Genomic DNA, 25,777 nt, shown 5'->3' with positions numbered 1-25,777 from the left:
TCATGGCCAATCCCCTAAGACACCTATGTGGCTTTGTGTTATAGATAATTCTCTGCCATTTCTTCATGAAAACTGCATATTTTCCAAATGGTAACCAAGTTCCCTTTTGCCACTTCAGACTGTCAATCACTAGAACCTCATAAGCTACTCATCAAGATTTCAGTGACCCATTTATCTGTTAAACTTTCCATATTCCAATGAAGAACTGTAATTGAATTTGAGCAATTACAAATCAGTGATCTTTGTCCAAATTTTCCGTGGCCAATACTCATACTGAGATCTTCATCTAGAACTGCAAGAGGAGTCCTATAGGGATCATCAGTAGGTAGATTTGATTACATTTGCATCCCTGTGCCCTCATTAAGATGTAGATTGCTGGCTCTAATTCCTTCATACCCTTAGTAAGATAATAATATTAAATTCATAATCATTCAGAATGTTCCATTCTGTAAAAGAATCTGTGGAAAAGAGAGACTCAGGCTTTTGTCTACCCACAGGCACAGTACATCATCACACTTCAAATGCAAGTAAATATTAAAGCATTGTGCTGTAAAAAATATTAGGCATTACCATCCAGAGAAAAATAACTAGTTGTTGAGTAAAACAATTCTGCATTACTATTAAAAGTTCAGTGCTAAATCAGACCTCGTGAACAGTCAAACTCCATGTAAATGATTTTGTCTGGAACTTTATGAACATTTTTCTTGAGCTGTATTCTTTTCTGATGTGCCTTTCCTGAAAATCTCTTTTTTCATCTTAGGTGCTAAAGTATATCCTGCTGATATCAAAGTTAAGTTCAAGGACACATATGCTCTCCTAGGGCAAAACGTGACGCTGGAGTGCTTTGCTCTTGGGAAGTAAGTGTATTTTAAAGTTATTGTAGAGCACTATTTGCTTTCATATTTCAGGGAATAAAAAGACATTTTTCATCATCAAAAGCTGTTTTGTAGTCTGCAATTTAACAGCCAGTTCTCGAACATGCTGATTTGTACTTTACTGTACCTTTTCAAGTCCGGTTCCTGAACTCAGATGGAGTAAATACCTTGAACCCATGCCAGCCACTGCTGAGATAAGCATGTCTGGTGCAGTTCTTAAGATCTTTAATATTCAGTATGAAGATGAAGGACTTTATGAGTGTGAAGCTGAAAACTATAAAGGAAAGGATAAACATCAAGCAAGAGTCTATGTACAAGGCAAGTAAAACAATTTTATTCTTCACAATCTATGTTGCTTTCACTCATGTTGCAGATGTCTTTGTTTCCACACTTGATGTCAGTGCTGACTCATAGCATCATCTTGACACACTGCTGTTCAAGCTAATAGAGCAAAATCAAAACTCATGCATTGAATGCCAGGCATAACATTTGAGTATTAATTGAACAACTACTTAATTTGTCTGGTTATGATAGCTGTGTATACACCTTGACATAGTAATGACATAGTAATGGAAATTAAATAAATGTAGAGTACTTGAAGTGAAAGAACTTCCAGGAAGAAAAGGATGTGATTGAGTTGGTTACACTTTCTTGTTTCCTCTTTTGTTTGTCTTCTCTGTCTTAGCTCACTCTCTTACTAGTTACACTCAACTATTTATTCCTCCAGCCTCTGTCCCTTCTCTTCATGCATTTGGCTAAATGAGGGAACCAAAACACTGCATCTTACCGCTCATAGTGGAATCATCCCAAGTAACCTGACTGCCTTGACTGAGACTTGTGTCAGATAACTGTGGCATGAAAAGGTTGTCCATAACATTTCATCAAAAGGTTGTCCATAACATCTCCTTCCCTTCAGGAGATTTCTGTATCTTCCCATTGACTGTACAGAAAATCTGCTGAGTTAAGATCCTTAGTTAAGTGCTTGAACTTCACTGGGAGAAATTCAGAATTGGTGTGGGAAGATTGTTACTGTTTGTAATAGGTAAAGTTACTAAATAGGTGCATTTCCTCAGCAAATCCAAAAATGCTAGGGCATTTTCAATATTAAATTTTTAATTATCTTCTCTGGACCGAAATAATATTTTCCTGGTGACCCTTTCAGAACTTACATGGTTTTGCACAATTTCATGTAATTTAACTGTAATTTTGTGGTGTTACTGAGTAATTTCCACATTGTATAATCTACGGGTCTGTGTAAGTGGTAACATAACTTAGGACACTCATGAAAAAGTAGTGGAATTAATACAACATAATGCTAATTAAATACGTATCTGCTGTATTTACAAGACATCATGGTTTTTATCTTTCAGCTTCTCCCGAGTGGGTAGAGCATATCAATGATACAGAGAAGGATATAGGCAGTGACCTCTACTGGCCTTGTGTAGCTACAGGCAAGCCTATTCCAACAATTAGGTGGTTGAAGAATGGTGTTGCGGTAAGTATATTGCCATAGATAATACAGGATTGATCGACTAGATGATGCAAATTATTTTTTGATGCATGCATTATTAAAAGCTTAAAAGAAAATTAATTATAATGATACAAATATTTTCTGATCCACTTGCATTAGGCATTAAAATCTATTTTTTAAAGTTTTGTCTGAGTCTTCTCTTCGGTTTTCTGAGGATATGAAGAATTCAGCATTTCTTTAGGCTATCTAATATTTAGTCTGAATTATGAACTTTTGATCACATGCTGGGAGGTGGATATCCCTTTTTCTCCACTCCTCTCTATCTAAATGCTATTTTCTTCTCTCTGGATAAAAAATGTCTATCAGCTTATCTCCAAAAATAATCCTTTTTACCACATTAAACATGAGTGTGTCTTTCAAAGTGTAAGACAGAACAGAGTCAGTGGATACAAGAGAAGAAAAGGTGATTTTTAAATTACTAGTGCTCCTGTATCGTGCTTTTCCACATTTTTCCTCGCCACAGACTATTGCAAAATTCCATTATTTTAGGTGATGTGAAGTTCAAATGAGTACCATTTGATAATTTAAATTAATTACATTGGATATTTTTGCTCCAGGCATTTCAACAATATAATATCTATTGCTTAATATCTATTGTATGATGTGCCATTAAAGAACAAAGGGGATAGAAGAGGGCACAATGTAACGCTGCATCTGTTGAGCTGTGGCGGCACTGATCTTGGCAAGCAAGCAAAAAAAGACAATGAGGCAGCATTGGTTTGGCTTTATGTTTTAAGAAAAATGTGGGAGCTTGGAGAGAGTGTAGGGGTATCACCATCTGCCATATGGAGACGGCTTAAACCAGGAAAAACAATGCTGCTTTCTAGCTTCAGTAGTTATTACAAACAAATAATTTAATGAATTGCTTGGTGATCCCCACTCAACTTGGCTTTCACTGACAAAATCTCCATGCTGGATTGCAGAAAGTGGTGTGTAATTGTGCAGTAGTACACCAGAAGACTATGCTGTTTGTTAATATTATGAGATGATTTCCAAATGGAAAATAGCAAAAATATTTAAATTGCCTTGAAAATATAGCTTGTTTCTAAATCAGATAATTTTTAATCAGGTGTTTCACTTAGCAAAAAATAAAAATTTTCAGAAAATCTGATTTAAACATTTTTTAAATAAAAATGCAGGATATATGTTTCCTTTAATCTTTTCCAGATAAATAGTATTCTTTTAATCTTCCACTGCTCCATGCACTCCAATTTACTCATATGCAAGGTTTAAAGCTTTGCAGCTTGATTTTGACAAGAAAACAGAATTTATTAACATGATCTTCCAAAACCAGACATCTACTTGTACTTTACAAAATGCACCATCACACTTTTTGTACTTTTATACACAGTTATTTAGAAATAGATGAATTACTTTATTTTGATTTACTGTATTTTCTTTTGATGTTAAAACGATGTAATAGAAAATAATTTATGCTACCTCTCAGAAGAATCGTCTGAAAAACTTCTGCCTCACTGGGACTTGCTTTGACCTTTTACTGTTGTAAAATGATGTACGTACAATAGAAGGTACTGAACCATGAGCATAGAAAAACAAAGCTTATGTGCATGAAATGAATTTCATTTCTTGTTTCTTATTTCTGAATCAGTAGTGTTTACATTAGTATGGTAACAAGGGACTGAAGAGTAGGTGTGTCAAATGCCACTCAGCTAAGACTTTTCCATCTATATCAATAGACACTCAATCTGTCATTAAAACTAAAAGGTGAATAGATTGTCACAAAGACTGAAATGTAACATGGGTAAAATAAAATCTCACTGGTGTCTTAATGTTATGTGAGGAACTCTTTTCTGAACGTTGTCCCTAAAAAAATAAAATAGAAGATATGTGGAATGGGTATAAATTTGTCAGCATACATCATCTATATGAATATCTTGTTTTATTGATTCTGTGTTTTAGTTCCGGAAAGGTGAACTAAGAATACAAAGTCTGACCTTTGACGATGCCGGCATGTACCAATGTATAGCAGAAAACACACATGGAATTATCTATGCAAATGCTGAACTGAAGATTGTGGGTCAGTAGGATTACTTGCTCTATTTTCTATTTCAGGTTTGAGTAAGATAGCAGTTATATTTGCAGGCATAGGTTGATAACAGATTCCTGTGAGGATAAAGCTAAAAAGCCTCACTCAATCTAGGGGCTTTATTTGAGCTCTCTATCTGGGTTTTGAGAACAAATTGAGAAATCAAGTTTCCAATTTGTAGGAAATATTTGCTATATTACTTCTGATGTTTGCTTGCTGCTGCTATCTCTCAGAGGAACTGATGGTGCAGAACTTACATGAAGTACATAAGGTTACTGACTACCTTCTCAAGCTTGAAAAACTTGAGCATTTTCTTTTTGCTTGTCTATGTCCTCTCCTCTGTGGGTAAAATACACTTTTTTAAAACCATGTTGTCAGTCACCAAGTCTTTAAAGCTCTTCCTCTTCACTCTCCCTTTTGCTTTTGCTTTCTACAATCTGCTATGACCAGCTGCGATGGTTGTGTGCCATATAGCTGTTGCATTTGATAGCTGGATGTAGTCATTAATCCATTGTTTTCCTAAGGAGCATATTATTGAAAGTTAGACTTTCAGATCCAGAGTGCTCAGGCTTAAAACAATTTCTGACATTTTTACTGATGTCATTAGAGCAGGCATAATGGCTGTATGATATGGCTTCCCTAGGAGATTTCCTTGCAGAAGTTACCCTGGGTTCTTTCCATCTCACGCTTGCCTTCAGACTTTCCCAAGAGCTAAAATGTCTTTGTCTTCCCCAACCCACTGCACAACAATACTTTGTCCACTGCTATTCTTCCATTATTAGGTACTCACTACCAGCCTGAATTACCCAGAAATGAGCACTTGATGGTCATTTGGAAAATTCGATATCCTTAAGGTGTGGATGTTTTACAGAGGTTTTTTGGTTTTTTTTTTTCACTATGTTTATCAGAGTTTTTCTCTGTACTTCTAGAATGAACTTATAGCCCTATTTAAGCTGTGTACATTCAGTAAGTTGCAAAATAATTAAAAGCATTTTGTTTTTTTTTATTTGGTTACAAGTAAAGAGAAAATTAGTAAGCAAAAATCTAACCTCAGTATGTAAGAGTGGTGCTTGTTGCACTCATATCTCATTACTTTTGTAACTTTGAGACTGCACCTAAGGCCAGTCAGTCAAACAGAAAAATACAAAGAGAAGGAAGGATACAACCTTAATGTTGCTAGAGGGGGGTTAAAATCACTGAAAAGTGAAACAAACTCTTCTTTGAAAATATGATCCAATGAGCCACTTTATGCAGAAATTTGTCTCCAAGAATCTAAATTTTATTAGGACTGATCAAAAGGCATTTGAAAAGGAGGAACTTTCTATTGATTTTGGCGGACTTTGATCTTGTTAGATTAAACTTAGATGAAAGTCCAGAAGTCAACAGAAAGAAACCTGCAGCATAACGCAACATGTAACTGCACAATTGTTTTTTCCTATTTTAGTTCAGCATCTATTTCTTAGGACATCTTTTATCATTGCTATTTTTCTTACTGATCTGAATAATTGACGTTTGCATACAATTCTATACTTTTGTCATTTACTTCATATTGCAAACATATTATATTTTGCAGAAAAGTCACTAACAGCAGTGCTTTTGTTAATTTTCTCTTTCAGCTTCACCTCCTACTTTTGAACTGAATCCTATGAAGAAGAAAATCCTAGCAGCTAAAGGGGGTCGTGTAATCATTGAATGCAAGCCCAAAGCTGCTCCTAAGCCAAAATTCTCCTGGAGCAAAGGAACAGAACTGCTTGTAAATGGGAGCCGGTTAGTATTGACTGTTAGGGTACACTGTGAGTCTTAAAAATGCTGCCTTATGTTTGTATTTATCCTGTAGGCTAGTTCTCACTTTTGCAGACTTCAGGAGCAGGAGACTGTGTAATTTTAGGAGAACAACCTGCCAGAATATTTCAGCCAATGTGGATCCAAATAGCTAGAGGGGTATCCAGCCGTTTGGTGCTGTTCACATTTCAGTATTGAATAGTATCACAAAACTGTAAGAAACCTATTAGAATGACTACAAGTAAATGAAAGCACATTCTCTGGCTCCAACAGAGGCATCTCATCATGCCACAGTCTAATAAAATATTTTTTCCATAAGAGTGTTTATAAATGCAGTATTTAGATGTGAGCTTCCAATAGATGTCTGTGGTTTGTTCTTTCACTTGCTACTATTCTACTGAAAGTACTGCTTTCTGATATAAAACCTAATTTCTCATTATGTGTTTTTTTACACTTTCAATAGCATACGTATCTGGGATGATGGGAGCCTGGAAATTATCAATATCACAAAGCTGGATGAAGGTCGTTACACTTGTTTTGCAGAAAACAACCGAGGAAAAGCTAATAGCACTGGTGTTCTGGAAATGACAGGTAAACCTGTAAATAGCATTAATTTCTTTTGGGTAGAATCACTAATTTTTGTTCCAGCACTTGTAAACCATTTTATATCTTTTTAATTTAGTTGTTCATTAAATAATGATGCTTTAAAAACATATTGCTCAGTAGAAACAAAGTATGTTTGCACTAGATCTGAGACAGTATCTCAATTTTCAAGGTTGATTTTTCCATTAGATATTATTAAATCTGATCCGTTAAATTGACATATTTTAACTCATTCATTAAAATTGGTAGCTTAGTGCTCAGGCTAAGGTGTGATTCTGGGGCCATGACTCAGACAGAAATGGCACTCTTACTGAGATTCCTTAATTTTTCTTTTCTGTTTTTCTTGGTCGAGTAAGCAAGTTTGAGAGAGCATTTCAGTTAAAGAAACATGCATTAAATTGGTGCAATAGGGACACACAGCCATATGACCGCACTACTAAATTCCTGTCTTTTATGAGCACTAAATTCTCTTCTTTTATGGGTATTAGTATTTACTGATGGAGTACTGATATCCTTAATTGTATATTTTAAACCTGATGCCAAATAAATAAGTAGTGTAGAATACAGACAGAAAATACTATTTTCATGAATAGCTATGTCTGTTCTAGAAATCATGCTATATATGACAGCTCAATGCCACAATATTGATGTACTAATGTAAGAATTAATCTATATCGTCATATGAAATCATTTTTCTGGTTGATTTATACCAAATTTATTGTACCAAATTAAGTGTAAGACACTTATTTTGCTTAATCAGATTTGATTAATAATTGCTATTACTTTTTATCACCCTTTTCAGCTTTATACATCTTAATATTGCCCTCAAGCATTTAATTATTTTGAAAGATTATGTAAATAAATATGCAGCCCCTTAGTAACTCTGTCATACCTTCTAAAATCATTTGCTTACTAAATTCACACAGTGAAACACTTAAACCAAATGTTTATAAACCTTATAAACTCTGGTATACAGAATTATAAAATCTTGGAGAATTCTGCTCCAATTCATCTAAAAAAGACAAACCAAAAGACTAAGACATCTCTCCTGCATCACAGCAGAAACGGAAGGGATCAGGTGGCATACTTCAAATTTATTTTCACATTGTGGACAATGATAAGAGTTGACAAAGAATGCTTTGCAGATTGTATCCCCGAGAATGATGTGGCCCATAAAACTTCTCAGATATTGTACATGACTACAGGAGTTTTAAAAGTTAAATCTGAAGCTGACAGGCACTGCAAATCTGATGGTTTTTCCCACATGCTGTTTGTTCACTGCCATAGGAATGGCAGAATGCTTTATGCAAATATTTAGAACATCACTGATGGTAGAACCAAGTGCTGAACATGCAGGCACAGCACTAGAATGCAGCGCGTATGCTAAACACGTGTCCATAGCAGAGACTTTAAATACCAGATGTTAAGAGGTTGCACTACGATGTGCTCCATTCTGCAAAAGCCAGTAGTTGTGCCATCCTCCGTATTAAGGTTTTACATTACTTGCGTACGGGAAGGTTTCTCTCAAAGGCAGGTTGACAAGTAACGTTGGATTTACTAACGATTTTTTGCTGTTCTGTATTATGAAGTGTAGTGTGCTCCTTGGAGCATGCTCAAGCCTAGGCCTTAGCTAGTAGCAATAGCCCTGTTGTCTTCCAGGTTTTGGTACTCTATTCCCACTCTCATACTAGTGGGAAAGTTATATGTCATGGCATAAGGAAGATGCTCTGAGGCCTTTTGCTTTATGATAAAAATTGAAAGAAAAGCAACAGGTCTCACTGATCCAGAGAGTCCTTTCCAGAACAATGTTGTTAATTTGCCATATGAGATTGATGAATGCATCATGATCTCTAGCAAGTATCATGAGATCTCTACCTTTTTTTTTCTTGTTTCTGTATCAGTATGTAACATTGCTGGAAGATACACAGGTTTCTTCCTTTTGTTGTTTTATTTTCTCTTCCTTTCCACATGTAGGTATTTGCATAGTTTGCTACGCACCCATTCTATTGTTTCTCAGTAGATAAATTAAGATCTCAATCCCTTCAGTACTCCAATAAAAATCTGACTGAGCCTGACAACTGAGTAGAATTTTCCATTCATTAGACAGGTTTTAAAACATAAGAAATATTATTAAAATAAGAAGTGCCACACAAGTCACATAAGATTCATTATGTGTCTTCTTTTTACCTGAGATATAGTCAATGAGTAAAAATAGCTTTAAATAGTCAGTAATGTGATTCAGAGACTGAAACAGGCAGTTTCAAAGGATGGAAGTTAGGCATTTCAGTTGTAAAAGGTTTCCCTTGTTGTCTTTATTTTGGTCCTTTGAAATGTGGCTGCATGAATAACATGTAAAGTAGACTTTGAGGGAGCAGTTGTATATATAATCAAACAATTATGTAGCTGAGCTTGCATTTGGATAAACATTTATTTATTGGAATTTTCCATGTTTGCTGTTAACTTCACAGAAGCTACAAGGATTACTTTAGCTCCATTGAATGTTGATGTCACCGTTGGAGAGAATGCTACCATGCAATGCATTGCATCCCATGATCCCACATTAGACCTGACATTTATTTGGTCTCTAAACGGCTTTGTAATAGATTTTGAGAAAGAGCACGAACATTACGAAAGGAATGTCATGGTAAGATACTATAGATCCTTATCTAATACGTGAAAGTCTATTTTTTTTATTGTGAATAGGTGTTGTTTCTGTTTTACTTTTGCTGTTGTGTTGGTTCAGGTATAGAAAGATTCAGTAGGCTAAGAACATGAAATAAACCCACAGTTTAGACATTTTACAGACACGTAGACACTTGCAGGTAGATACCTGAAATCAGATATCTAAATTAACATAAGTATTTTGGTACCTCAGTTAAATCCCAGTGAATAAAACTGGTAAGTTGGTAGCCTTATCGTAAACAGGGTACAAATTATCTTGGAAATGTGTACATATGCATTCACTTTCACTTACTCATGTTTTTCTCATCAACATTTCTGGTATTTGGCACAAAACCGGGCCAGATGGTGGATAGGAGTCAAACGGTCTGTAAACACTGAGCAAGAAGAGTTAGTGTGAAGGCTAAACAAGTTAATACAAAACCAATAATTTTGGCATATAGAAAGAGGAATCACAAATCTTTCATGCTTGCATGTGTGGTTATCTCTTTACAGTCTTCTATCCGGATTATTCAAAATTACTACCTTGATTAGAAAACCCTTCTCGTTATGTCTGTTCAAAAACTGACTTATCTAATATTCAACAAAAACCTCAGAGTGCTTACCCATATATATATGTATTTATTCTGTTATTCTGGGTTTAAATGATACCAAAATCCTCAATATAGATAATTTTGGAATTTGTGCTACCAAGAGGAATTGTGAAGTTGGAGATAAAATATTGCTAATGGTACCTGTAGTGTCTGGGAACACCAGGGACCATGTTCAGTTTCAGCTCTGTGTTCAAAATGGTGTACCATGTAACAGTGACTCCTGCAGAGTATTTCTCTTCAGCTGGAAATATTTAATTTTCCATGGAGATTCTTTCTCTCTTTCTTTTTCAATATCTGTTTATCTCTTTGTGAGACGTTTCAAGCAGAACTGTTTTAGACTGGTTTGGAGAAAACCAGTCATTTGAGCAGTCAGCCTGCTCTGTTGCTGAGTTGTAAATGTCCCTGTAAAGTCACAGTGCACTAGTTCAGTGAGAGACAAGTCCTTGTCAGTCAAGGCAGCAGACGTACACCAAGATCAGCTGAAAAGCATTGCAACCCAAAGACATAAATCACTTTGTGCCATAGATTTCTCCAAAGCCTATGTCCAAACTCAGCAGCAGGGTACTAAGCAGTCTGCAGTGTTGTGTTGTTTCAGGAATTACAAAATCTATAGATCTTAACTAGTACACTGGAATCTTTCAAAACATTTCCTGCAAGTGGCTATTAAGCTGCACTTTTGATAGGTTTGTATCTGCACTTTGGTACTAATCAATGCATAAGACTTTCTTGAAAAAGCTTGACTCCTCTCCTAATGGCATTAGTTTGTCCTTAGAGAAAGGACTTTTTCTGTCATATGTTGAACAAAAGCTTTTATATCATTGACATACACTTTTGGGTCTTCCTCTTAATAATGAAAATAAAAAGGAAACTGGATTTTTTTCTTGTAGGGGAAATTAATTCTTAAACATAATACCAAGTTTATGATACCTTCTAGCAAAGCACTTCAAATCATAGAATCATAGAATAGAATCATAGAATAGTTAGGATTGGAAAGGACCTCAAGATCATCTAGTTCCAACCCCCCTGCCATGGCCAGGGACACCTCACACTAAACCATATCACCCAAGGCTTCATCCAACCTGGCCTTGAACACTGCCAGGGATGGAGCATTCACAACTTCCCTGGGCAACCCATTCCAGTACCTCACCACCCTAACATTAAAGAATTTCTTCCTTATATCCAGTCTAAACCTCTGCTGTTTAAGTTTGAACCCGTTACCTCTTGTCCTATCACTACAGTCCCTAATGAAGAGTCCCTCCCCAGCATCCCTGTAGTCCCCCTTCAGATACTGGAAGGCTGCTATGAGGTCTCCACGCAGCCTTCTCTTCTCCAGGCTGAACAGCCCCAACTTTCTCAGCCTGTCTTTATACGGGAGGTGCTCCAGTCCCCTGATCATCCTCGTGGTCTCCTCTGGACTTGTTCCAACAGTTCCATGTCCTTGTTATGTTGAGGACACCAGAACTGCACACAATACTCCAAGTGAGGTCTCACGAGAGCAGAGTAGAGGGGCAGGATCACCTTCAACCTGCTGGTCATGCTTCTTTTCATGCAGCCCAGAATACAGTTGGCTTTCTGGGCTGTGGGTGCACACTGGAGCCGGCTCATGTTCATTTTCTCATCAACCAACACCCCCAAGTCCTTCTCTGCAGGGCTGCTCTGAATCTCTTCTCTGCCCAACCTGTAGCTGTGCCTGGGATTGCTCCAACCCAGGTGTAGGACCTTGCAGTTGTCATGGTTAAACTTCATGAGGTTGGCATCAGCCCACCTCACAAGCGTGTCAAGGTCCCTCTGAATGGCATTCCTTCCCACTGGCGTATCAACAGAACCACACAGCTTGGTGTCATCAGCAAACTTGCTGAGGGCACACTCATTCCCACTGTCCATGTCAGCGACAAAAATATTAAACAAGACCGGTCCCAACACTGATCCCTGAGTGACCCCACTCGTTACTGGTCTCCAGCCGGACAGTGAACCGTTCACCACAACTCTTTTGAGTGTGGCCATCCAGCCAGTTCTTTATCCACCGAGTGGTCCATGAACAAATATGGGCCAAATAAGGACCTTAGCAAGTGTGTAAGGTGTCTTTTTCTGTGAAGATTGACTTAATACTTAGTTTCCTGACCACCAGTTTCATCTTCCAGATAGCCGGTGGTCCTAGATCTCCCGGCCCCCAATTCTGACTAACTCCACATTTTTTTAGACATCTTATTGGACTCCTTTATTTCAAAACCAAATTAGTCTAGCTTTGCTAGGCTTGCTTGGTCTCTACAGACCTTCCATAGTCTGCAGAGGGAGAGAAAGATGTGGTTTACTTCATGTGGGTGTTGAATCTCAGGCTGGATGATTTCTTCTTTCGAAATATTCTAGAGATAGATACTCCATAGGATGCAGAAGTAGCTGAAAAAGTGCTAACTCTTAATTCACTTAGTTGAAGTTAAGTAGGTTAGATCCAAACATCAATTAATTATTTGTCATTGTGTAACTCTGTCTTCATACACATATTTCTTCATCTGGTGTGTTCCTTTTGCACTTGATCATTATTGGTAGAAGTTATTTTAGCAGGGGCAGATTCCTGTTTTGCATTCCTAAGCCTTATTTTGGGGCTTTCAAATGCAAAGCAAATACAGATCATCTCTGTTCCTTCTCCACAGACAGCTCAGTCTTTCTCAGCCAGGAGAGAAGGGACAGTAGGACTGCATGTGAGGTCTAGAATTGCTATTTGTAGTTACTGTGGATTCAGCACTGAAGTAATAACAAATGCAGAATTTTAAAACAGCTTCAACAAATACAATAAAAAGGTTTATGTAGGATATAATCAAGAGGAGTATACACTTCCAGTATTCCTGTTTCCTTGAGTTAGTATTGTATTATCCTAGTATTAAGGGTTTTCCTCCTTCACGTGCTAGCAAAAAGATTTTCTTCTGCCTAGCCCTTCTCTCTGGCAGTTCTAAGCTCAAGTCACTGGGTGGCAGGTTTGCTCAGGCTTTCTTGGGTGCAAAGCAGTAAGCTGTTGTGCATTTGACGGCAGCAGCCCCATACTGCTTTCTCAAATGGAAAAGTAAAAAAATACTCCATCATGAATATTAGAGTTACTGTTGTGCGTGCTCTCTGTGCTATAATTTCCTGTTGATGAGGGATCCTCATCTGTCATCCTGATAATATCACTATTAATTTATGTGACAGTGTAGATCAACATGCTGAAAACTGATACAGCCACAGTATTCAGTTCTCAAAATAATACTAATATTGTTGTCACATAGCCATAATAGAATGCTAATGAAATTCATGTAAATACCTGCGTAAGTCTTCTTTCTTTAAACGGAAGCTTTTGTATCTCCATCATTGCTGAAGGCAAAACTAATTTGCATTACATTAGTACTAGAACTCATTTATCAAAAGAACATTTGTCAGTGCCATTTTTATTTCCCGTGACAGTGATATTTAAAATGAAAACTGTATGTATGAATTGGTTAGCTTTCAAAAAGTTAAATTGAGTCTTCAAAATCTGACTATTAAAATTGATTGCTTTTGATTTATGTGTGGTTGTTCCTCTAATTTTTTGAATGAGGAACTAAACATTAACACATCCTTTCAAGCCTTGTAGAGATACAGCATTTCAAGTAATCTAGAAAACTCTAATGTTTGGTCATTTGTTATTTATAGATCTGCTTTTTGTCATGCATATTTAAAGATTGAAAATCAGATCTATAGTATTTTTTAAAAAAATATACACTATCCAACTAAGTATATTCTTTAAAGTTTATTACAAAAAATTGTCTTTAAAATGTGAAGGAGTGTATTTTTTTTATACTTTTTGAGCCCTACTAGTCCATTTGTATGGATAGCCATGAAGAGGAACTCCATAATTTAACAGGCTCAGGTCAGAAACTTGTACATAAACTTAGGAAGAGTACAAATGTAGCTTCTAATAGTCTTAGTTACATATAGACATGCATATGTTTTAAGATGCTTTCCATACCATCAATATTCCTGTGTTTGCTGCACTGTTTATTAGTTGTCTTAAACAGTAACAGTGAAGCTGAAAACCTGATATTTTTCTCACCACATTATCTTTAATAAGTTAAATTAAATTGCCATATAATGGTTCTGGAACTTGCCTAATTGCAAATAACTTTCTTTTATATGAATTAAGGAAAGAGGAAGTGTTGGTGGGAAAATACAATCAGGCTGGAGGATGAGTTTTGTCGTAGAGACAACTGACTTGTTGCTTGCTCACATTTTCTCATGTTAGTAATGAGATTATCAAGAAACCTTGATGAAAAACTCTCTTTGGGTACCTGAGACTCTTTCACACCTGACAAAATGCAGGTAATGTATTACCCTATCATGTAATATCTGGATCATCTAAAATACCTCACTGAAGTGGTTTGAAAGTTCTGTTCTTGGCATCTAGTGCGGTTTTTACACCCCACAGAAGGTAATATCCTTAATTTTACATCAGATAGTTTTGAGGCTTAGTGCTGTTTTGTGATCATAATTTATCAGAAAAAGTATTCCATGGAGCCCCACTTGACGTGTTGAGTTCCCCTCTCCTCTGCAGAAAGGAAATAAAGCCAGCAAAATGCAGAGTTCCAAAATGGTAGGTGCAAAGACTATTTCTAGGAGAAACTCACAGCTTGATCCTTTTTTAAAATTTAATTTATTTTTTTTAATGGTGGGAATTTTGGACTTTCTTAAGATATTTGCATGTCAAAGATTCTTGGTTTCTGTTGTTTAGTACTTGAGCTTTGTTATGAAATTTATGTCTTACATTTAAAAATGTTGAAAAGTAGAAAGCACTAATTCTGTTCCTATTGTAAAAGAAGAAGAATCAAATATCCAAGATACTGAACAGAACTGGCCCCAGTAGTGAGCCCTGGGGAACCCCAGTTGTGACCAGCCACCAGCTGGATTTAATCCATTCACTACCACTCTTTGGTCCTGGCCTTCCAGCAGGTTTTTTTACCCAGGGAGCAGTATGTCCATCCAAGCCATAAGCAGTCAGTTTATTCAAGAGGATGATGTGGGAAACAGTGTCAAAGTATTTACTAAAGTCTAGGTAGACAAAAAAAGAGTCCCAGGAATCTTTAAAGGCCCTGTCTCAATATATTGCTTCCAGTGCCTTGATGTATTAGGAAGACACTTCAGACATGAGTGAATTAGAAGTCACATATTTGGCCAGGTTTGGGTAAAATTTGGAGGCAAGGGCCTAATAATAGCGTAGTGAGCATGGAATGAGAAGGCTGGAGTCAGTGGTTAAGAGCAAGGAGGGGAAGGAAAGCAGAAGGCATAGTGCTGAGGGTGAAGCCAACAAACAGATAGCTCTGACAGAAGCCTTTGAAGAAATCTGTTATTAATCCAGTGCTATTTCCAGCACAAAGAAATGTAAAAGATCAAAATATGATGGCTTCTGTGCAAGAATTAAAACAAAAAAAATACACTGCAAAATCAGTTGACTGTAAATTTATGTGCTTGTGCAACTTTGCAAACTCCCAAATCCAAGTACCATCGCTAGTTAGGTAACAAGAGCCAAGAAAACCAGGTGTGAGCAGTACTCAGAGAAATATAGTATACAGTGTATTGTGATTTTTTGTTATCAGCTGTAAAATTGTAATCCATGAGTATAAGTGAACAAGTACCTAGACTTTTCTACTGTTGGAAATAACAGGGCAAATTCCCACAGGGATGCTGGTACAAAGTACAGTGTCCTCAGGCATTCTCAGTGGTATGCTGAATGGAGAAGAATAATATGTTTTTTGGAAACATTTCCCAGTCCACATTTCAGGCGTAGAATTAGCACTGTACTTCCTTTATATATAAATATAGTTCACTAAAGGAAGAGATTCTTCAGTGGGAAGGACTGTGTCATCATTATCCTGCTGGGTTTTTTATTTACTCATAACTTATGCCAGCTATGGTTTATAAAATAGTGAAGTAAGCTCTCCTGTGAATAAGATTGAGACAATAGAGGTGCACTGGTGGTGTCCCCATGTCATCTCTGATGTCAATATCAAGAAAACAGCTATAATTACATTTTCATTACCATTTGTCAACAGCTATTGGGTTATCTGTTCCTGTTGGTTCTACCACATGATAGATCCTCTACTAGCAAGAACAAAACAACTCACATGAACTCAGTAAAGAGTTAAACAATTTTTAGGTACAGGTAATAGAAAAAGATGTTTTAAGTTGTTGCTAGCTTTGGGTAAGCTGGTCTCATCACCAAGAATCCCACCTCTTCCACATTACTACTTATTGATTCTCTTATGATCTTACCTCTACTGTGTATTAAACATCTCTGAAGCTCAGACATTAATTTTCAAACCTGAATTTGAAAAAAAAAAGACTATCTCTGCTTACCAGGTTCTTCTATTTCTGCCAAGTTAATTTCATTATTATAAAGAACTTGTTAGCTTCATACTAACACGAGTTCCTTTATTGTTGCTAAGATCCCAAAGATGCGAATACTGCTTTTAGTCAAAAGTCTGTATTCATGTAAATTATTTTTGATCACACAGGGGCATATTCTGATGGTTTTCAGTAATTTAGTCCACTGGCAAAGGTGATAGTCAAAAGAGAACAATGAATCTCAGAAATAGGTCATACAATTCTATTTTTGACACCACTATTAAAGCATAAATATAGGGCTCGTATGATGAAAGTCTTTGCTTGAAACTTGGTAAATAACTGGGTGGTGAACCACAGATACCCTTGGAACATCCCTGAGTATTGCTATCACTATTTCCAGTCTGTTATTCAGTTTTCTCATTTAAAGCTTATCCAAGCTGAGGTTTTTGAATGAAAATGTACAGTGCATTCATATCTAATTTGTGGACAGAACTTGCTGATGCCCATGCTCTTTATTTGCTTTGTAAGCTCTTCTTTTACCACCAAGAACTTAGGCTTCTTCTGAGCTATGGAAAGCTTCATCACCAACTGCACAAAACCTTGCTCCAGGAGAGCTTCTTAACCAACAAGATACAGTACCATATCTGTGGGTTGATGATTTTTAAATTATGTTACATTTTCCCATCTGTTTTGCATCATTTAGATTTTCAAGACCAACTTCCCATAAGGGAAATGAATGTTAGAGCAAGTATGTGAGCTCATCATTAATAAATATAATGAAGTATTTTAATTAGAGTGCTAACATAGGGATCAATGAGTACTAAGTCTATTAAAAATTTGTAATCATTTGTTATTGAATTAATAATATGATTATGAGAATTTTAAGTTTATGTAGTTTTTCTAAACACTATTGCTTTACCCAGCATTTGCTTACATTTATTTGCAGATGAAAGTGCAAGCAATGATCAGAGATTCACAGGCCGTGTGTTCTCTCTAGGATGACATTTACTGTTAATGAACTAAAGCTTTATACAGGAGTCAAATAGAATCACAGAATCATAGAACAGTTAGGGTTGGAAAGGACCTCAAGATCATCTAGTTCCAACCCCCCTGCCATGGGCAGGGATACCTCACACTAAACCATGTCACCCAAGGCTCTGTCCAACCTGGCCTTGAACACCACCAGGGATGGAGCATTCACAGCCTCCCTGGGCAACCCATTCCAGTGCCTCACCACCCCCACAGTAAAGAACTTCTCTGTTATATCCAATCTAAACTTCCTCTGTTTAAGTTTTAACCCGTTACCTCTTATCCTATCACTACAGTCCCTAATGAATAGTCCCTCCCCAGCATCCCTGTAGGTCCCCTTCAGATACTGGAAGGCTGCTATGAGGTCTCCACACAACCTTCTCTTCTCGAGGCTGAACAGCCCCAACTTTCTCAGCCTGTCTTTATACGGGAGGTGCACCAGTTCCCTGATCATCATCGTGGCCTCCTCTGGACTTGTTCCAACAGTTCCATGTCCTCTTTATGTTGAGGACACCAGAACTGCACACAATACTCCATCTGAGGTCTCACAAATAGAAAACTCTTTGTCTTTTATTAAAACCAAAACCTAAAAGAACAAAAACAAATAAATAATAATAAAAACACCCAACAACACAGAAACTGAAAACTGAAGGAGTTTCAACTTCTGCAGTTTCTTTATCATAATTTTTCAGAGGGCAGATGAGCAGGTACTCATCCTCTCTACTCCTGCAGAAGGGCTGATACTCCCACTGAGTTTTCTTCCTGAAAGCCACTGACAGCAAAAGGCAGCACAGTAGAGAAAAAAAAGTCTTGTATGTGGTTAGTCAGGCAGTCAGTCAGTGTTCCCTTATGCAGTAATCCCTACAGATTTTCAAAGGTTGGTGTCCTTGAAGGCAGTTCCCCTGAGGTTCCGTGAATAAACTGAGGGACACCTGCACAGAAATGCCACTGTCCCAGACTCACCTCATCTCTGCATCCTGCCTGCACTTTGGCAAATTAAGTTAAAAGCCCTGACGTATTAGTCTTGAGTGTGAGTGTGAATATATATGTATATGTATATATACACATGGGCATAGTTTAATAATAACTAATAGAGAAATGTTCAGAAATATATCAAGAATATTGGATTGTTCATTGATCCAACTAATCTGATCATTGCTAACAACACTTGTGCCATTCAAAAATTTAAAAGGTACAGTGTAACCTGCAATTCTCTCTGACCCTATTAAGGCAATTGGCTGTGGGGAAGTGAAAATTGTAGAGATAAGGCAAAAGGCAGGATGCAGGACTGCAGTGCAAGGATTTTGAGGTTAAAGCTAGACAGAAATAAATGTGACAGTTATTATTAGGAAATTGCTGTTGGCAAGGATTGTTAACCAATTATCATGTAACCAAAGTGCAGATTTATGTATAAAAGGCTATGTCTGATGCTCAATAAATGACAATCGCTTGATGACATTGATCGTCTCTGCGTTGTCCGTGACTCCCACATCAAGTGGCACCTGAACAGGGACCCCCAGATCGTTACCCTGTGGACGCAGGGTGGAAGGACCGACAGGAAAGGAGGGTGCAGTGAGCCGGCCGAAAGCAGCGCTGCCCCAGCGCTGGAAGTCAGATGTCTGCACACTTGGAAATCTCGCCCTGATCAGATGAGTGGCCGGGAAGGAGATGGGGCACTCACTATCCACAGAGGAACAAGTGACGGTGAAGCTCCTCCAAAACATCCTCTCTAAGAGAGGTCTGCAATATGATAGTGCCACCCTTCAGAGGCTGTTAAAATGGTCCCGCGACTGTGGGGTTTTGCCCTCGGTGGAAGACGCGTTTGGGGTTCCAGAATGGGACTGAATTGGCCAAGCGCTCTGGGAAGAGATTAGCGCAGGGTCTAAAGAGGCTCAGATGCACTGCACGTTCTGGAGGTTAATTACAGAAATTCTTAAGGAGGTAAAATCTGAAAGGACTGCCATCAAGTCCATGCCGATGGCTACAGCCCCCAGGGGGTAGCAGGGGAAGAGCTGCAGGACAGAATGCCTCTGCAATGGCCTTTGCATCTCCTGTAGCCTCACAGAATGCCCCAAAAAAGACTGTGACTGATTCCTCAAAAAGGGGCAAATGAGTCCAAAAACCTCCTAGACCCGATAACGTGCAGAACGCCAGAAATGTGCAGAGACTTACTATTGCTGAGGATGGGGATGATCAGGATTCTGAATGGGACTCAGATTCAGAAACACCTGAGGCAGAACCGGACCTGTATCCTCCTCTACCTGACTCTGATGATGGCTCAGAGGATGAATCTGGTTGTTCACCCCATCGACAGACGTCCGGGGACCCGGGAGACACACAGCTGCATCAACTCTTGAAAAGACTCAGAGCTCTTAAGATGCAAGGGACTGCTGTGCCAACTGTACCACCTTGTCTTTCCCTCCTCCACTCGGGGAAGGGGGTCCACAAAAGGGGGGTGGTGGGAGCATGGGGGATGTTAATCCAGCCTTAAAGTGGTGAGGAATGATTGAGAATGTGGTGATATCTGGGGAGTTTTTTAATGGTCCTTCTCTTTTTTCTGTTTTTGACAATGCACAGGGGTGGAAGGACTGGGAAGTGTTTGATTTAAAAATAGTGAAAGAGGCCCATCAGGCAGTAACTACTTATGGGATAAAGGCGTCGTATACTCAGTTGATTATTGCTCATATTTTTTCTGCATATATTCTAGCCCCTTATGATGCAAAAATGATTGCTCAAACATTGCTTCTCCCTAACTTGCAACTTTTGTTTCTGAACAAATGGGAGATGGCTTGTGTGGGAGAAGCGAATCAGCCCCGACTCATGCTAACTGAATCCATACAACAGAGTTTCAACTGGCATTCTAATTTCAGAACATTTGGAAAAGATATAACCTTACTTCCCCCCCCAGCCCCTGCCTTCCAATCCGGGTACATAAACTGTATGACATAGCTTTATTTAATTTCTTCACAATGTCTAAATGCAGAAACACTAATTTCAACCCATATTATTTGAGACTGTATTGAAGGTCTTTGTTGTTACTTAGAAACTTTCATGATGATAGCACTAGTTTTTACACCTAGATACTTGGCAATTTCTGTTTTAGGTACCATTTTGCATCTGAATTCGTTTTGTTCCTATGAAGGTTTCTCAGTGTTTGAGTTGTTTGGGTTTTTATTAATTATATTTCTGAACAATCTGCAGTGAATTAGGGAATCAAGTGTTGCCCCTTTTGGTACAGTGGGGTATACATCCATCTGTTAATCTTTTGTAGCATTTTGACTTATAGGAAAGTATTTTTCTGCAATAAAATCCAGGCTAGATAAGCAAAATATTTCAAGTGCATTATTTTAAAATATTTTTATAAATGTCTTAATATAAAATGTGGTTTTCATTGAGAATATCTGTGGTGTATATAATGCTCTGTGCTCTACTCACTGTTTTACAGGTGGATATTTAGTTAATCAGTGGGTTCGCAGAAGAGTCATAGGACAGAAATATTTTATTCAGTTTGCTTATCTGTACAACCACAGGTAGCAGCAGATAGTGCACCATCTGGAAACACAGCTATATATTTTCCTAGTAGTCCAGCATTATTGAAGAGTGTTGAGGAAGAATTAGGGTCTGTGATGGTGATGATGATGAGTGTATGAGCCTAACTGAATAGTAAATCGCTTCCTGAAGGTCCTTCTGCCATTTGCCAGAAAGCAGGGAGAGCTGAACCAGGGAAAAAGCATGACCTTCAGGGCAGGAGCCTCACCAGCAGGGTTAGCTGTCCATTCAGCAGGTCAGGACTGGGTGTGCCATGATGGGAGCTGTAGCTCTGGTGGGCCCTGCAAGGAAGTATTTCAGCTCCACAGCAGCTCTGCATAAGGGATCCGCCCTCCCTGAAGCTTAACTTCAGTGCTGTCTGTGTGTACCCATCCCAGGTCACCAAAGGAAGGGGCCACCCTGGACTATGCTGTCTCAACACTAGCCCAGAGCCCCTGCAGCCCACCCTCCCAACATGGGGGCTACAGTCGCTGTCATCAACCTGTCCATTACCAGCAGGGATGGTCTTTCCTCTAAAGAGCTGTGACATGTGTTGAACAGTGTTGTTTGTTCACAGTTGCTGCATTTAATATCTCTGGTGCATGTTTATTTAGGCTGTGATTTTAGTCTCTCTGTGATAAAAACTTTCATACTGGTTTAATGCTTGTAAAGAAGGAGCCAAACAGTATCCTGCTCTGTTAGTAGAACTCCATGACATTATCATACAAACATGCATAAAAAGGCAAGTAATGGTGCAGAAAATTCATCTGGCTGCTCTTTATGAAAAAATTCTTAGCTAAATTTAATGTTCAGATACGGGCTTCACAAAAGAAAAGGGAGATGTTGGCTTGTAAAAAAAACGATTTACTAAGACATCTGAGTTTTGTCATGTTCAGTACAGAACACAGCTCCTCGGGAAACAGGGTAATTTCAACAGCTATTGTATAAATCAGATGTATCTTTGAGAGTGATCTGTTCTCCAGGTAAGCACTTGCTTTTTGGAAATAGCAACCACTGTATTATCAGTTGGCAGCAATGTTAGACAGGTATCACATTGGTGTACAGGAATGTTTACCAGTGCTGTTTTTGTGACAGATTAAATCCAATGGTGAGCTGCTCATTAAAAATGTTCAGCTGCGGCATGCGGGGAGGTACACGTGCACTGCTCAGACGATTGTAGACAACTCCTCAGCTTCAGCTGACCTTGTGGTAAGAGGTAAGGTTCTCCAGGTAATACAGAAATGTGGCTGGGTTTCACCTGGACAAGCAGTGTTGCTGGTTGTTTAGAATATGTTGTTTCTCACCATAAAATGAAAACTTAAAATGAGGAGTGCATGAACATGCAAAATCCTTAAAGTTCATTCTGGGCACTGATTCTATTCCAGATGACCAGAGGTCCAACTGAACATGTGTTTTCCTGAAAAGCAATAAATATTTTTTATCATTAATATTTTCCTTATGTTATGGTAATCTTAGACAGATTAATTTGGTCTTCATTATTAGAAAATTATTTTAAGTGTCATTTCAATGTATCCACTATATAGCATTTTTAAGAAGTCACTTCTTTTTTCCCATAAAGCTTTATGAATTAAATTATTGTGTATAATGGAAAACCTACATTAAAAGGATTCCTAGTTTTGAAATGACAGAAACCAGGACATTTGGGGTTAAAGTTACTGCTCCATTATTAACTAATTCACATTTGTTAAGTGTTAATGTGATCTCAAAACACTGTGCTTGTCCATGGGGTGTGTCCTACACATTTGTTATGATTTGTGGTTTCAATAGCATGAGTTAATTCATGTTCTTTGGGTATTTTACTCTGTTTTGTGCCTTCGGGTATAACAGGTTCTGAAGTGCTAATGCACTCTAATGCTGACAATTCAAAGCAGACATAACTTGTACTTGGAGCCATGTTGTTGTCATGTTTTGCCCCATGTTTCGGTAATACTAAAGAGCTGTATAGCAGAATCAAGACACAAGTGTAGCTTGTACCTTGATTCTGAATCTGTCATCTGAGGATTTTGTGGATTTTCTGTATGTAATTTTTGCTGGGTCTTAACAGACAGTGAAATGTCATCAGTTTTGGATGAAATGTCAAAGCAAATACGGAAGTGGTGAAACTGGGAATGCATCTACAAAGAAAAAGAGAAGGGCCTGTTCATGTGCCTTAGTATTATATAAGCAATTCCTTTCAAAAATAAAAAGAGAGCTGAGATGTTATCAAGCTTCTGATTCTTCCTCCAACCTGGTAATTACAATTAGAATCATCACTCTGAGGTTATTTTTGAAGAAATGAACATTCATTTTATGCTCAACATTTGGATTTTAATACAATGAACACTGTTCTGCTTAGTGCTGAGTAATTCTCACTACCATATTTGTCAGTGGAAGACTCAGCTCCTTACAAGGCAAACTTAAATATCTGATGAAATATGACAAAAGTTAACGTTATAGTTTCACTGCATTTGCAAGAAGAAGCAAGAGCAAAATATGAAAACACACTTCTTGTCAATGAAGTAGTAAAAGATAGCCAGTGTTCATGCAGTCACATGCTGATACTTTGTCCACAAAACTATTTGTGTGACCTTAGAGTATTAACATTGCTCTTGTGTCCAGGAGACTTGCTAGTGATATTAGTGCACTGAAGACTCTCAGGCCCCCCATGCCCTACCCAGCCTTAATGGTCATGACCAACCTCACCAGGACACCCATCCACACAGCTACCCATAGGCCCAGGAGCTCTGTTAAGCTGAGCCCTGGACCTTCAGCCCTGGCTGGAGCTATGTTACAGGCATGCTTGCTTCCAGCTCTTTCTCTGGCATGCTTTCTGGATGGGCTTCAGACCTGTGTAGTAGGTAGTTTGTCTCCTGGATAGACGGCTTGGGTATATGCATTAGTTTGTCACCTGAATGCACATGATTCATTGCTTGCAGTACCTAGCATTGCTGTATTAACATCCAGCCCTACCCACCATATTCAGATCCTGCAGGACTGTGCCCCATTCTTGAAGGAACTGCCAATCCTTGCATTACTCACGGGTCCTAGATCAGTTTCCCTGAGGGAACAGCTGGCCCTTGGTGTTTTGATAGTGAGGTGGGAAGCTGTAAGGGATACCTCCTAAAAGAGGAGGAAAAAAGGTCTTGGCACTGATAAACCTTTTCATATCTTCCATCTTGTGGGCTTTTGAAATGAACAATCTTGCAGGAGAACATGTCTCTCAGGCCATACTTACCTAAGCCCTTAGAGCTGGGCTAGCAAATAGGCACATTACCAGGGAAGAGTTGACTAAAGACCCTCATCTTAAAAATCAGCTTTTTGCAACGACTACTTTGTGCATCCTCAGTAAAGAGTAAGAAGCAGTTTCCCATTGCATGTATTATGTAGGAGTACATGCATACAATGTAGATATATGTAGTCCTTGCCTTGAAAGGGAGGTCAGAGGACAGCTACTTAGTAGATTAGTTTTCAATGCCAGGATCTAAATTTTAATAGAAATTGATTATGAGCAATCCAGTAGTCAGCTAAAGTGTATTTTCCCAAGGATACTAAATGGGAACTCTTCTTGGATCTTAGAAGAAACAATAATGAATTTGATTGTCAAAGTCATAAGCTATATCCAAACAGATTATGTAGAGTGGCCATGCTCATTTTATTTTTAACTAGTGGCATATATATTCTTTAAGCAACCAGTCTAAATTTTAATACTTTTGGAGTCAGGAATGGAATCACTAGGTCGTTATAAGGATAAAGTAGTTGAATGCAAGAAACAACAATATATGATAGTATGGTGGGTGTTTTTTAAATCATTTAGTTTTATTTTTTGCTCAGATTTATAGAGAAAATAAAGAGCTCAAGAGCTGAAGATAAGTTTGGCACACTTTGTGTTTAGATCTGATGTAGAAATCTCATTCCATTCTTTTTGTTGAGTTGCTTTTGTTTTGGTTTTCTGTGGTTTCTCTGTAAGTACTGCAGAGAAATATATCCTATTGTTGTTTGGGGTTTTTTAATATGTTCTGGGACTTGTTCAATCAGATTGTTGGATAATTACCTGAATCATGTTGGTATATTATGATCTCTGAATGTGGAATCAGAAAATACTTCTCAATTGTTCTAATGCATTGCCTCTGCATTTACACACCACTTGATATATATCACATAACTGTGTACCATATAAAACAGAAGCATAATAACAAAACCGGAAGAGTTAATGTTAAAAGAATGACTTGAAAATATGTATAGGCCAAGTTTGTTAGTAGGTGCTAAGCTTTGGGTTACAGAATTACTGAAAGTTTGACGGGTTTTAATACAATTTGCTGAACACTGTGGTGTCTTTTGCAGATAATGATTCCTATACTCACATATGTATGCACCTGCATCACTCTCTTCTTAGCTTTCTAGTCCATGAAAGTAATCACCTGTGCCTGTTGATCTACGTATTTTAGCCTCTCTTTGGGGGAACAAGTCACAGCACAGCAACAATGAAAGTGTTACCCACACTAAATAGAGGAGTGAGAGCCGTAGTAATTAGAAAGATATCTTCAGTATTTAAAAAATGCATAAAAAAAATGCAAGCATCCACTTCAGCAGTTTTTCTCTGTTATTAATGTTCAGAAATAAAACAGATGAGCTTTGGTGAAAAGAAGTAATGCCATTTATTAGGTTTAGTGATACACCTGGAAAAAACAGGCAAGTTTTGAGAACAGAGGCGAATCTCTCCAGATCTGAAGTACAACAAGCAAACTTAAAGCTAAGTATGGAT

At 37.9% G+C, this 25,777-nt stretch overlaps 1 protein-coding gene across 1 annotated transcript in view; it reads left to right on the top strand.

Moving 5' to 3' along the window:
• Positions 1-25,777, top strand: part of CNTN1 (contactin 1) — a 201,595-nt gene that overhangs the window by 133,005 nt on the left and 42,813 nt on the right. The window contains exons 9-16 of the mRNA XM_005148087.3: positions 761-857; positions 1,012-1,193; positions 2,246-2,370; positions 4,327-4,444; positions 6,070-6,220; positions 6,699-6,826; positions 9,307-9,482; positions 22,111-22,231. Of these exons, the coding sequence (XP_005148144.4) occupies positions 761-857; positions 1,012-1,193; positions 2,246-2,370; positions 4,327-4,444; positions 6,070-6,220; positions 6,699-6,826; positions 9,307-9,482; positions 22,111-22,231 (1,098 nt within the window). The remainder of the gene's footprint in view (positions 1-760; positions 858-1,011; positions 1,194-2,245; positions 2,371-4,326; positions 4,445-6,069; positions 6,221-6,698; positions 6,827-9,306; positions 9,483-22,110; positions 22,232-25,777) is intronic.

The sequence above is a fragment of the Melopsittacus undulatus genome, chromosome 5 (genome assembly GCF_012275295.1).
Source record: "Melopsittacus undulatus isolate bMelUnd1 chromosome 5, bMelUnd1.mat.Z, whole genome shotgun sequence".
NCBI lineage: Eukaryota > Metazoa > Chordata > Aves > Psittaciformes > Psittaculidae > Melopsittacus > Melopsittacus undulatus.
This window is presented reverse-complemented; position numbering and strand designations above follow the sequence as displayed.